The sequence below is a fragment of the Hydra viridissima genome, unplaced genomic scaffold, assembly GCF_058129835.1.
Source record: "Hydra viridissima isolate aposymbiotic clone 2 unplaced genomic scaffold, HvirCarnegie_v1 scaffold_1, whole genome shotgun sequence".
Taxonomy (NCBI): domain Eukaryota; kingdom Metazoa; phylum Cnidaria; class Hydrozoa; order Anthoathecata; family Hydridae; genus Hydra; species Hydra viridissima.
This window is the reverse complement of record NW_028324300.1, coordinates 7,146,809-7,161,140: the sequence shown is the minus strand read 5'-3', so window position 1 is coordinate 7,161,140 and position 14,332 is coordinate 7,146,809. Positions and strand designations below refer to the sequence as shown.

The window sequence follows — 14,332 nt, the reverse complement described above, 5'->3', positions numbered from 1 at the left end:
ATCACAATAAACTATTATGCACAAGTGTAATCAAACAATTTGTCAATAAAAAACATAGTTGTTAAATGAAAAAAAAACTTACCTTACTAGTATTTTTTGACATTCTGTGTTCAGTATGTTCAAAATATGATGCAAAAGGAAATAAATTGACTAAAATCACAAATTTTAGCAATGTTTACAACCAAAATGTCTGCTTGTATAGGTCACATAACACAATAACTAAATACATGCATTTACATATGTAAGTTGTTGAATAGGTATTTAGGCAGACAATTAACAAAAAAAATTGGTAAAACCATTAATTTTGAACCTTAGTTGAATAATTTTGAACATAGTTGAACAAGTTCTAAATGTTAATTTAATTAGAAAATAATTTGGCTACAGAGTCTATACATGGCATATAATCAAATGATAGGTTGATAGAAAAAATAAATACCTTATGAGAAAATTTTTCATTTTGGATGGAAACACCCTAAATTACAGTTGACTCAAATTTTGAATACTTGATATCTTGATTTTTTGTTTATTTTGAACTTTCTTCTTGGTTCCTTGAGCACTACCCACTTGTTTGAGTCAAAATCTTCTTGATATTTTGAACCTTATTATCTTGAACTCTTTGGTATCTCAAACAATATTTTTGATCCCCTGACCAATTTTCTCTCATTATTTCAAACTTTTCTCCAAACTTTCAGAAGCTTTGAGCAAAGTTTTGAAAATGCTTTGCTATTCAGCCCAAAATATTAGTGTTGTTGTGATTTTGAAACTATTTGACTGTCAACTAAATCAATAAATGTATTTTTCAAAGTCAACCAAAATCAACTAATACATTTTCAAAATCCACTAAGTTGATTAAAAGTTGATTAAGTCGAAACCAATAGTTGATTAAATTGACTATTAGATTTTTCAAAGTTGACTAATTTCACATTTCGACTAGTTGACTTTTAGTTGATTTAGTCAATGTTGATAACAACACTACTAACTCCTTAGTACTGAAACTTGAAGGTCTAATGAAAATGGAAAAGATTGATAGTTTAAAGCAACACTAGGTTACAGATTTTTTTTAAAAAATTGTTTCCTGTTCATTATTTGTCAGATAGAAAATAATTTTCAACCTCTTTCTTGATATATTGAACTCTCAATATCTTTAACTTTCCCCCCTGTCCCCTGAGAGTTCAAGTTATTGAGAATCAACTGTATTTAAATGGTATATGGTACGTAAAGTTAGATAACATCTGTTGTTAAACAAAAGGTGATACTGTAGTATAAGCTAAGTTTTTAAGTTTTTTTTTTTTATATAGCCTGTTTTATCCATTTTTAAATACAATTGAAGTCATATTGTAAGAGATCTGTAGGGTGATACAAACTTTTTTTTTTTTTTTTTTTTTTTTTTTTTTTTTTTTATACAAAAAGAAACCAACCAGTACAAAATTTTCGTCCTTCTAATTTTCTGCATTTTAATATGACATCTTGCTGTGTATAAAGTAGACAATGATTACCTATAACAACTTCAATATAACTGTTGTAAACAAGAGGATTTCTAAAGCTCTTATATTATATTACAAGTTTTGAGTAGATCAATAATCTATTTTTCAAAATAACTGTATGTATGAATAAGAATAGTAGTTCTTATAAAGATTGTCTGCATGATAATATGGTTGGTAATAATTGTTAATGGTAATTTTTTTTTTTCCATTCTAGGAAATATCATGAGACTGGTGAAAAGATAGAGTATGAGGTTTGATTTTTTCTATAATCATAGTTGGCAAGTAACCTTTACTTTAAAAAAACTCATTGAAAAATGTAATTTTATTTAAGGTTGGTAAAGAAGAAGATGTGTATGAGCTTGTGGATGAAGATAGGTATGCCCAACTTGTTCAAGATAGACAAGAAGAAGAATGGATTGTGGATGATGGTACAGCAGTGTTTATGTTTTACTGCTACTTTTAGTGGTAACAAAAGAAATTTCTAACAACAGGGTTTTATATTTAAGCAAAACTTTAGGTTTTTAGACAAAAAGTAAAGAAAACTATTTTCTTTCAGAAAAATTTTTCTTGCCCAAGTTCTACTTGCCAAAAATGTATTTTATTCTTTTAAGATGGAGGAGGCTATGTTGATGATGGTAGAGAGATATTTGATGATGACCCAAATGAAGTTCCTATTGAGAAAGGTAAACTTTTTCTTTTTGCGTCTGTTTTAATTTCAGGCACATGGTATTCATATCTTAATCTATTTTTATAAATTTAAAATTTTGCATATCTGCTATTTATCTATGTTTGTATAAAAATGTTTAGCAATTGTTTGGTTTGTTTTAATCTTTTTTTTTTTTTCTTGTAGAATTAAAGAAGAAAGCCAATAAAGAGGTATGGATATAAATTGAAGTTCCAAATACAGTGGATTTAGTTTTTTCTTTTTTTTAATTTTTTTTTTCATCAAAATATTTTCACCATCCAAGTTTTATATTTTACTTTTTTAAATGTAAAGTTGATTTATATTCTTTATATTCATTTAAATTATGTTGTATTTACATTAGTATAATTTATCAATACAGATCATCTTAAAGAAAGAACAAGTATCTATAAGTAAAATTTATAATATTTGATTATATACTTGATACTTGATTTTTCTCTAGAGTAACAAAGGTTCTAAATCATCTGTAAAAAGTTCAAAAATTACAAGCTTGTTTAGCTCTGCTTCTAATATTAAGAAAAGAAAAAAGGAGGTATTGTTCATGTTTCTTAAATTTGCCTTAAACCTATCTCTGGGAGAATATTAGACAATGTTAAAAGGCTCATATTTAAAAAAAAAAAAATCCTCAGTTATTATCTACCATAACCAAATGTTATTTTTATTATCTTTATTTGCTTATGGTGTAACTGTTTTTTATTTTTATGCAGACTAATATAACTCTAGAAGGTGATGCAGTCCTAGAGGATATTCTTAATAGCATTAATGTAAGTATTTGTATATGATAATAGTATTGAAAATGAGTCTCTAATAGAGGTCTATTATTTTGCTCTAATTTTATTTTTATTTCTTTTATTTTACTTACATTTATTTTATTTGTATTTATTTTTATTTATATTGTAATTATGTTTTACATTCAAAATTTTTATTTTATCTAATATTTTTTAGTCTGCAACAACTTCTAGTGTCAAAGGTCCTACAAGCAAATTAACTTCAGTTAATAAGTATAACTTATTTTAAAGAATTTAATTACAGTCTGGTTACAAATTACTCATTAAATTTTGTTGTCTTGAAATGTCTTTTTTTTTTCATTTTGATATGTTCAGTATATAGACTATATATAGGCTCTCTTTTTTTATGATTTTTTTTGCCTACTGTACTTAAATTTTGGTCATATTTTAACATTTGTTGCTTTATGCAATGGTTTTTTAGTTCTTATATTAAGATATAAGTAAAAGTTTAATTGAGTTTGAGAGAAACGTTGCTGAAGGGTTTTTTCTCTTCTTCATTTGATGTATCAGTTTCTGCTACCCTTTTAATTCTTTTGGTAATACTTTTAGAGTTTCCTCTCGAAGTAATAAACAAACTTCAAAGCTCCTAACTTCTCAGCTGTCAGCTAACCAAGAAGAAAAAAAGTTTGTTTTGAAAAAGAAAACTCACATGCATGATCACCATCACTTAAAAAAAACTGAAAACGTTTTTTTATTTGATTCAAAATTAGAAGATAAAAATGAAGATAAAGATAATTGTATTGATATTGATATACCATCTGTAAATGGATCAGTTAGTCAAGATTCTTGTTATGGTGTGCAATTTAATTTGTGTTTTATTTGATTTAAAAAGAAAATGATTTCTCAAATTTATATTGTTACAGTTTGTCTTTTAGTCTCTCAAGATATTTCAGATAGCGACAATATAATCATGAAAGATAAGAATCAATCTTTAATAGAAGATGGTTTTCATGATGATTTCTCTGAAGAAATGGTAATCTTTTTAAAATGTATCAATCAGATAAATACTAAGTATTTTTATGCAGTATTTTAAAAAACAGACATTGCCAACATTTCATATTGCACTTTTTATAATGAAAAGTTCCAATTTGGTTATTGAAAGTGCAATATGAAGTGTATAAATTTTTTATTTTTAAAATTACATAACTCAGAAAAAAACAAAGTCTTTTTTCATTGATCATGAAGAAAGGAAGTTATTAAAGAAAATAAAGATATATCCCTCATTAAGTGCACCAAAAATCCAAATAAAAATTAAAAATGAAATTGGAAATCAACCAGTAAATCTACAATCTAACAAATTTTAGTACAAGAGTACTAAAAAAGCTTGAACTATAAAATAACAACCCCATACATCAACAAGAATATTCAGAAAAAACAGTTGAAGTTTGCACAGGACCATGTTGACAGAGTACTTTTGGAGAAGTGTCCTATGTTCATATGAGTCAAAAAGCAATATATTCTGATGGCTGTTGGTAAGTATGGAGATAGAAGAAAGAAGAGCTGAAATTAAAATACGTAAGCCCTATGGTAAAACATAGTGATGGATAAGTTTTGGTTTGGAATTCTATGAGTTGACCTGTGGTCAGTTACTTCGAGTTTATCAACAAAATCATAACAAAGGAAAGTATATCTTAAAAATAAATCTCTAACATTCTTCAAGAAAATTGGGAGTAGAAGGAAGATACACCTTCCAAGAGGATATTGATCCAAAACATACCATGGGAATCATTAAAAGTTATTATTAGAAAAATAAGATAAACAGACTTGGCTGGCCACATTAATCTTCCAACTTAAATCCCATTAAACCTCTTTCTGGATTGATAAAGCCATCTGAAAAAACTTTCCAAATATAAGGGTGACCTCAAAAGGGGCTTCCCAGTATTTAATTAATTTTTGCTTAAAGGGTGGCCCAACAAAATGTTAATGATAAATATATATTCAAATAATTTCTTCCTATTTGTTTTAATCATATGTTCAACATATGTTCAAAAAGATAAAATTGTACCATTAATTTTAATGCATTAAAATTAAATTACTGTTAGTGAATACATAGTTTATAATGCTAAATTTGTAATAAACAGAATTGTTTTTATATGTTTTTAATGCTTTTCTATTGCTCTATGAGTTGTTCTAAAATTAGTCAATTATATGTAAAGCTATTAAGACTCTAGTAAATGCATGCTTGCCAAAAAAATTAATTTAAAAGGATACTCTCATTATGCCTTTTAATGGTCTCAATAATGATTGGCCAGTAATTTTTAAAATAATTACTGGCCAGTAATTGCTAAAACAAATGGTAAGTAGTTAAATTTAAGGTTGAATTTCTTATGCTGTGATAAATCTGTTCATAACTTTAAACACCTATGCAGCTTTTTTCTTTATTTATCATATAATTTTAATTGGAATTTTCCTTTTAACAGTTATATTTTCAAAATTCCAAAAGTTTTTTTTATCACACAATTAATAAATTAAATAGGTTGCCATGTAAACAAACCTAGCAAAAGTTCATAGCATACACATTTACTGCATTTTCAAGGATGATGTATAGCTACTGGCAACAGATAAAAGGCTTAAATAAAAAAAAAAATAATGATAAAAAGCAAAGAGGTACAAGTATGCATGAATGCAAACTTTAATTGCAGCTCTAATTAGCATGTAATGGAATTATTAAAGATTGAATTTTTTTTTAAAGAATATGAAATAAAAACATCAATTTTTTTTGTTCAAAGCTTATAGAAGCTGATGTTTTACCCAAAAAAACCACAGTAAAACAAACAACAAAATCTCGTTCATCAGTGGCTTATGAAGATGTATTTGATAAGAAAGAAGAACAGGTTTTTAATTTTTCTTTTTGTCTGTGAATTGTATATTATTTAGTAGTATTAATTCTACTTTTCCTCTGTATTTATTTTTTATTTTTTTGTACAGCCATTACCAGATGTCTCTTTAATATCTTCTAAGTTACCAACTTTAAATATAAATGGTGAGGATATTTATAATTTTTATTTGCTTCTTTTATGGATTGAAAATTTATTGTCTCAAAGATAATATGTTAATATGTTGAAAGTCTCAGGCTGTTCAGATTTTAATGTACTGTTGGGAATGTGGCATTGCCATTAAAGACTATTTTAAGAAAATTTAGCTAATCATCTTTGCATCATGCAATATATTTGACCCTGTCTCATTATAACATTTTAAAAGATGAACCACACATTAACACCAATAGGTGCACCTATCTCTTAGTAGTTAGACCTAACTCAGACATAGTTACTGGTACTGCTTTGATTCTTAACTCATGGACTGAACTATTTGCAACTTGCTAGTGGTTTACTGTTATTATTACTAACCATTTTATTTGGTACATAACTTAATTAGTGCTTTATTTTTAATTTAAAAAATTAGTACTTTTTTTGCATTCTTTAACTAATCAAATTATTTAAGTTATGTACAGAATTAAAAACTTGTTTTAATTAATAGGTCAAATGAGCTTAATTTTTTTTCAGAAAAATAAAACATTATGTCTAATTTGAGATATTGTTCAATTTTGTAAGATAACTTAAGGTTTGATATATATAATAATAAAAATTCTTTAGTGTTTAGCTAAATAGCATATGTATATATATATATATATATATATATATATATATATATATATATATATATATATATATATATATATATATATATATATATATATATATATACATATATATACACACCCAAAGAAACTTTTTATCAAATTTTTTTGGAGCAATTTGTTTTTGTTTCGTTTGACTTCAAAACAGACTCTCAATTTTATATTCCTGTGGGGAATTCCCTCCCTTGGGGTGTGTTTTCATGTTCCAGGAGCTTATCACTTTGCAAGATGGATGTCTAAAATAATCTACAACATCAAAATTTATCTCTTCTGTCATCAATTCAAGCTGAATAAGCATGAAGACATATCAATTGCAGAATTTGCTATCTTTACACCCTTGGTTTACATTAAAGCTTGGATTCAGTGTCCCATTCCATTAGATGCACCTCTAATGCTTCCACCTGGCAACAAACTCCACTTTTTCAGAAGGCAACAGCAGTGGTCTTTTCCTTGAAAGTTATCAATGACTGTGCCAAGCGGAAAATTGCACTGGAGTCATCATTCAACTCATTTCTCATTAAATCAGTGGAGAAAAAGCAGTACTTGCTCCAAATTTTCGAACAGTATCACAAAGAGTTTCCTGATGCAAAAAAATCAACTGTGCTGAAGAGATTGCAACTTGAAGACCTTCAGGACTCAGAAAGTTCAGACTAAAAAACTTTTAAAGTGTATTTTTGAATGGCATACTTAGAACTACTCTACAATATAGTCAGGTTAATGTGTCATGCAACTAGTATTATTTTACTGTGTAATATAATTGCTCTTTGTATATAAAAAACAGCATTTTAAACCTTGCAAAACTTTCATTTAATGAAACTGCTGAATACCATAAAACACGAGATAACAAGTGCACTGAGGTAGTATTTATAGGAGCCAAATGGTGTGAAATTTGGTATATACATGTTTTAAATCCCAGTGAGCCAGAAAACTAAAATGCTTATGATAAAAAACCAACTTTTTTTTTTCCATTATAAAGTGAACCACCCTCTATATATATGTGTGTATGTGTATGTATATGTATATGTATATATGTGTATATATATATATATATATATATATATATATATATATATATATATATATATATATATATATATATATATATATATATATATATATATATATATATATATACAATAGGTATTAAATAAATGGTGAATTTTTTCCTTTAAAATTATTTTTTACCCTGCAGATAAGTTAAATATAAAAATTTATTGGAACCATTGTGTTTAATGGTAGGTGATGAGGTCTTACGGTTTTTCTGGTTGGATGCATATGAAGATCGCTTTAATCAACCAGGTAATGAATTGGTGAACTTTGCACTTAAGTTTTGTTCAAGACAAAATCACACATTGAGAATACATTTTATATAAAGCTTGATCAAACAAACTTTAAGTTACTTTCAGGTTATTCTTTTCACATTTCTTTTGTAGGCACAGTGTATTTATTTGGAAAAGTGTGGATTGAAACATCTAAGTGTCATGTCAGGTAACTTTTTAAAAAGTTACTATTAGTTATTATCTTAGAAGATAATTAAAGATTAATCGGACATAATTAATCTGCACTCATTGTGTCTTTTAAACTCTTTTGCTCTCAATGAAAAATTAATGGTCAAGAGAAAGTCTAATTCCTGGGTTGTTATTTTTCAGTTGCTGTGTTGCAGTTAAAAATATTGAGCGCCAGTTGTACTTTCTTCCAAGAAAAACGGTACTAAAGAGTTTTTTTTAAATACAGTATTAAATTAAGTGCAAATATTTATTTGATAAGTTTTTAACACAAAAATGTAATTTTGACTGTCTGTATTCTGTAAAAAATTTAGAAATGGTAAGTTCTAAGTGATAAATATATACTGCACATAAAGATTTTTTTTTTTTTTTTTTTTAAATTGCTTAAATGGAAAAGTATTTAAAAAGCTCGTAAATTTTTTTTTAGCGGCATGATCATAATGGGAAAGATCTCCAAATTCCAGTGGACTTTAAAGAAGTTTTTGAGGTATTTCTGGTTTAATTCTTTGATTTTAAATACTGCATAAATGTTGATTAAAAGTATTCAATCTGTTAATCCCTAATGAACTATATAGGAGGTTGATCAAAGTGTAATGGCAAAAAACAAAATTATGGAGTTTAAATGTCGGGTAAGATTTATTGTTTTAAGTGTTAGAGCTTTTCGCTTTTGAATAGTAGTTAAATTATTATTTTATAATATAAAGATAAAGTTGATGTTAAAGATATTGTAATCAAGAATAGTACAGTTGAACTTCTATAATTCAAAACAATAGGAGACTGCAAGGACTAGTTAAAATTATGATTTTTTTTTTAAAATTGATCATTTGGAAGTGTTCTAATAAATGTGGTATTTTTGTAAACAAATATACCACATCTGGATGAGTTCTGGTCAAGAAATTATGTTCTAAGTCAGTAAATTTAACTTCAACTCCTGAAATGAAGCTTTAGATTAGCATCAATATTCTATGTATCTCTTCTGATTCCTACTTCTCTAAAGCAGTCAAAGGAAAATGTTTTCTCCTTAACAGTGCCCCAATCTTCAGCAGAAGAAAATAGTTAAGTAGATAAATACCTTTTCCTGGAAAATATTGTGCTTGAAGTTATTCGCTGTTATCTTTCTTTATAAGATTCTCAAATGTGGAAAGTTAAAAGTAAAAATAAAGTTTCCCTGGAAATTTAAGAATATGAATAGCAGCTTTTTACTTTTGTTATATGAATACAAGAATTTACATTTGTTTGAAACAAATATTATAATTTTCAGAAGGAAAGGAGATTCTTCACTGGTCATAAAAAAATGTTTCAAACTATAGAGGTTCAAATAATGAGATTTAACTGAGAAAGTAAAGAAATTTTGTTTGGACTGGTTATATATATTTCAATGAAAGAAAGTTCAAATTATAGAAATTGAAATTACAGAAGTTTATCTGTAATTATTATTTTGATATAAATGTTTTCTAAATGTCTATAAACTTTTATTATTTGTGTTTTAACTTTATTTTCAATTATTTTGAGGAAAGATTTTGTTATTACAGAAAACATTAAAGAAATATGCTTTTGATAAAGTTGAAGTACCTTATGAAGCAGAATACTTAGAAGTTTTATATGGGGTTAGTTCTACAATATTTTCTTTTTTTATATAAAATCACATAAAAAGTTTTGACTTTTCTTTGGGAAAATACCCTAACATGCGTGTGTGCAGTACAAACATTGTAAAAAATATTTTAATTCTTTTTTAAATTGCAATTTAAATAGCAGTCATTTGCCATATACTTGGAATTGAACTGCAATATGGTTGATGCAAGCTCAAGTTGGTAAAATTGTGTTAATTTTGGTCCATACAAACATTCTATTGAAAAAATTATAATTGCAAGTCTATATTTTTTAATGCTGTTAGCATATTATTACACATGCTAGCATTTATTATATATGTATATCTATATACAGTGTCTCAAAAAATTATCCGACCAAACATTTTTTTAAATATTTTTCCTAAAAAAAGTGCTGTATTTTCATAAATTTAGACTTTTTTGGTAAACTCAAGATTAATGAAAATAAAAGAACATGTTTTTAAATAGATTTTATTTATTTTAATGTAAAATATGAATCACAAGGTTTTCAGTCTTAAAATAAAGGAACTTAGGTCGTTTTTTTATTGTCAAAAAAATATTCGACCAAACACATTGTTTGTTTCATAACAAGTTATTATATAACAAAACAATTATTTTAATACTTTGTTGGGCCTCCCTTTGCTTGGATTACAGCTTCTAGACGTCTAGGCATTGATTCAACTAAAGATTTTGTTTCTTCTGGTTAAATCTTTTCCCAGGCTTCTTCAATTGCCACTTTGAAGGTATCTTTTTTGGAAAATGACCGATCTCCAATTTTTCGGTCTAAAATTTCCAACAAATGTTCAATGGGATTAAGGTCCGGTGATTGTGCGGGCCATTCCAAGACCTCAACATTATTTTCAGCAAACCACTCCTTGGTTTTAGTAGCACTATGCTTGGGATCGTTATCTTGCTGAAATGTAAAATCAGATCCTAGCCGAAGTTTTCGAGCAGATGACTTCAAATTTTGCCTTAATATGTTTCTGTATTGCACCTGATCCATTAAAGTATCAATAAATTGGAGTTTTCCGACACCCTTCTAAGCCATTGAACCCTGTTGCATTACTTATTAATGCAACAAACTATTTGTGACGGCTTTTTGTTTTTGAAGAACGCGTTTCTTGCAACAGCTTCTTGTATTATAGGGAAGCGAAAGCATGCGATATTTGTATTGATTTTGTTATATATATTACATTTACTTCTTGATCAAGAGCTGTCATTTTTATTCGTACTTAACTGCTTATTGTAAAAGGTAGTTAAACATGGAGCCCACGGAGTTTTCTTTGTGATTTAAGCTTGTTACAGTAGTGATTATCCTGAAATTTTATTCGGTTGGATGCTAAAGATATTTCCAGATACTTGCAGCTAAGTTGTTATTATTTTTCTTCTGTAATATTTTAATGTTAAATACGTTGTCTACGTCGTTTTATCGGGCATTATGGTTCACCCTATGAGATTGTCAGTGATAATGGCACATATTTCTCAGCAGATGAAACCCAAGCTTTTGTTTCTTCTAAGCGTATCCGTTGGCATTTCAATGTGGCTGCAGCGCCGTGGTGGGGTGGGTTCTTTGAGAGAATGGTTAGGACAACAAAAAGAACTCTTAAAAAGATATTAACAACATCAAGATTAAACTATGAAGAAATGCTTACAATTCTTTCTGAAATCGTAATCATAACAAACAACAGGCCTATTACCTTTATTTATGAAACGCCTGGTAATGAATCTTTAACACCTAATCATCTTATGTTTGGGCGTAAACTTAATTTAGAATCGTCGCATTCAAATATCCTTTCTGATGAGGAACATAATTTAAGTAAACAGTATTATCATAGTAAAACCATTCTGGAGCACTTTTGGCAGAGATGGAAAAATGAATATTTAATTGAACTAAGAGAATTTCATAAACATCGCAAATCTCAAAGCTCTGGTCACATCATTAAAATTGGTGATGTCGTTATAATAGATGATCCGAAAGCGTCACGTTGCGAATGGAAGTTAGGTATCGTACAGGAATTAATACCATCAAATGATAATCTGATTCGTGCAGCATCAGTTAGATGTATTTCTACTAATAAACCTCAAGTTATAAAAAGGCCAATAAATAAATTATATCTATTAGAGGAACATAAACCTATTCAAGCTCCAGATATTAATAACAATGTAAATATAACCTTTATCAATGAAAAGAATATACCCTTAGTGAATAAAGACACTTAAGTGGGGGCCAGTGTTGCATTACTTATTAATGCAACAAACTATTTGTGACGGCTTTTTGTTTTTGAAGAACGTGTTTCTTGCAACAGCTTCTTGTATTATAGGGAAGCGAAAGCATGCGATATTTGTATTGATTTTGTTATATATATTACATTTACTTCTTGATCAAGAGCTGTCATTTTTATTCGTACTTAACTGCTTATTGTAAAAGGTAGTTAAACAAACCCCATACCATCACGTTACCGCCGCCATACTTGACAGTTCCTCTGACGCAGCTCAATTTGTATGCTTCTCCGGCTTTTCTCCAAACTTTTTGGGCTCCATCAGATGACTTTAAGTTGAATTTCGATTTGTCGCTCCACAGGATCTTTTTCCAGAAACTTAACGGCATGTTTTTGAACTTCTTAGCAAACTCCAATCTTCTTTTCATGTGTTTCTTACTCAAATATGGTTTATTACGCACAAGTTGTCCTTGAAATCCCTGGTCTTGGATACGATTTCTGATTGTCTGATGGGATAATTTGATTCCATAACTCTCTTCAGCTTGCTCAGCCAGTTTTCAAGCAGAAATGAAGCGATTTTTCTTGACTTGTATAATTAAGTTTCTATCAAAACTCTTAGAAGTCTTTTTTTTACGACCCTGCCCTTCTTTTGTAGCTGTTGTTCCGATCAAATTATACTTCTTCATTATGTTGGATACTGTATTATGAGGAATTCCAGTATCTTGCTGCACCTGACGATAGGTTTTACCCTGATTGACTAGATCAACAGCTAAATTTCTCTGAGAAACAGTCCAGTGACGTTTACCTCCCACCATTTTACTTAAAAAAACATGAAACCTTTTTTTTATACATAATTTTTTTTTTTACTACAAAAAAACAGTTTTTTGTTATGCAATTTCATTAATTGTATAAAAATTTGCTAAAATATTTCAACAAATTTCACATAAAATTAATTAAACTTACCTAAATATCGCTTGGTCGGATAATTTTTTTACAAGCCTATTCAATACTAAGTTCCTCTTAGGACAAATAATAAACCAACTGAAGCATGAATCAAAAAATAATAACGCTAAATAACATACTATTCCCAATAGAATTAAAATGACAGACAAAGTAAGTATCGCTATTCATTGTTTTTAGTATAATTTAGAGCGTAAACATTTTTTTTTGGGAAAAACTTGTTTGGTCGGATAATTTTTTGAGACACTGTATATAGTATCATATCACATTCTTAATTATATCACCACACTTTTAAATACTAAATCATTTTTAAAATAAGTAGAGTTTTGGATGAGTTACAAAGTTTAAGTTAAATATTTTTTGTAAATTATCTTAAGGTACATTTTTTTACATACAAATTTTTCTATAATTCTTAAGCTTTTCTTGTTTAAATGGAAATAGTTTTAAGATTCCCCACCCTTATTCCAAATTTAAACCTGAAAAAAAAAATTTTTTAATGAAAATATGCAATGGCTGTTACATAAATATATTTTTAAAATTGTATTTTACAAAAGACTTATAAAACTTTTTTTTGAAGCTAGTTTTTATGAACTTTTACATTGTAATTGATTTAGAGAAATTTCAGAACAATTTTTTTAAAATTGTAATTTAGTGAATTCCAATAGATAACTACTATTTACAAAATACTATTTCTGTTTTTAAAAAAAAAATTGCTTTCTTTACAAAAAAAAAAAAAAAAAAAAAAAAGGAGATTAAAAGTTTTAATGCAGTTATATTAGTTTTTCTTTTTTAAAAAGTTTATAAATGTATGCAATTAAATTACTGAGTACTTGCTGTAAAATACCAGCGCAGTTGCCTTTTTTTCCCAGTTACATATATGGTATTAAAGAGTCTCAAGTTGTTACTAGCTATTTTTTTTCAAAAAATGATTCACATCGCAATATTTTAAAAGATTTTAAATTATTTTCAGGCTGACCAACCACAACTACAATCAGACCTAAAAGGTGAAACATTTAGTCATGTGTTTGGATCGAACACGTCAAGGTAACTATTAAACAGACTAGATCTCTTAAAAAGTGAAAGTAATTTTCTTTTTTTGCTTTAGATATTTTAAAAAAAGTTGCTTAAGTCAGTTTAAACCTTTAAACCTTTTATTATCAAAAAATATTTTTAGTTAAAAATATTTTTTTTTTGTAGGTAACTAAACAATTTTTTTATTGTGAATGAGATTAAGCATGTTTTTATTCAGCTTAGAGTTGCTATTTCTTAATCAGAAGCTACAAGGACCTTCCTGGATTGATGTCAAGTTTCCTCGTAAGATAATGTTAATGTTATTTTTGTGGATAATGTTAATGTTGTTATTATTATTGTTGGAGTCTTGCTGTATTTTAAGTTTTTGTTAAAATGATGCTTTCTACCAAATATAATT

At 27.5% G+C, this 14,332-nt stretch overlaps 1 protein-coding gene across 2 annotated transcripts in view; it reads left to right on the top strand.

The window, feature by feature from the left end:
• The window catches only part of LOC145187396 (DNA polymerase alpha catalytic subunit-like), a 45,744-nt gene that overhangs the window by 6,238 nt on the left and 25,174 nt on the right, over nt 1-14,332 (top strand). Inside the window, exons 3-21 of one of the 2 annotated variants that reach the window (XM_090065914.1) lie at nt 1,699-1,735; nt 1,816-1,912; nt 2,096-2,167; nt 2,335-2,360; nt 2,630-2,719; nt 2,895-2,951; nt 3,133-3,188; nt 3,525-3,769; nt 3,851-3,948; nt 5,705-5,809; nt 5,904-5,958; nt 7,852-7,911; nt 8,046-8,100; nt 8,262-8,319; nt 8,545-8,604; nt 8,693-8,746; nt 9,650-9,724; nt 13,874-13,947; nt 14,153-14,217. In XM_090065914.1, the coding sequence (XP_089922040.1) occupies nt 1,699-1,735; nt 1,816-1,912; nt 2,096-2,167; nt 2,335-2,360; nt 2,630-2,719; nt 2,895-2,951; nt 3,133-3,188; nt 3,525-3,769; nt 3,851-3,948; nt 5,705-5,809; nt 5,904-5,958; nt 7,852-7,911; nt 8,046-8,100; nt 8,262-8,319; nt 8,545-8,604; nt 8,693-8,746; nt 9,650-9,724; nt 13,874-13,947; nt 14,153-14,217 (1,439 nt within the window). Of the gene's footprint in view, nt 1-1,698; nt 1,736-1,815; nt 1,913-2,095; nt 2,168-2,334; nt 2,361-2,629; nt 2,720-2,894; nt 2,952-3,132; nt 3,189-3,524; nt 3,770-3,838; nt 3,949-5,704; nt 5,810-5,903; nt 5,959-7,851; nt 7,912-8,045; nt 8,101-8,261; nt 8,320-8,544; nt 8,605-8,692; nt 8,747-9,649; nt 9,725-13,873; nt 13,948-14,152; nt 14,218-14,332 lie in introns of both variants that reach the window. The other variant, XM_090065909.1, reaches the window with a different exon arrangement.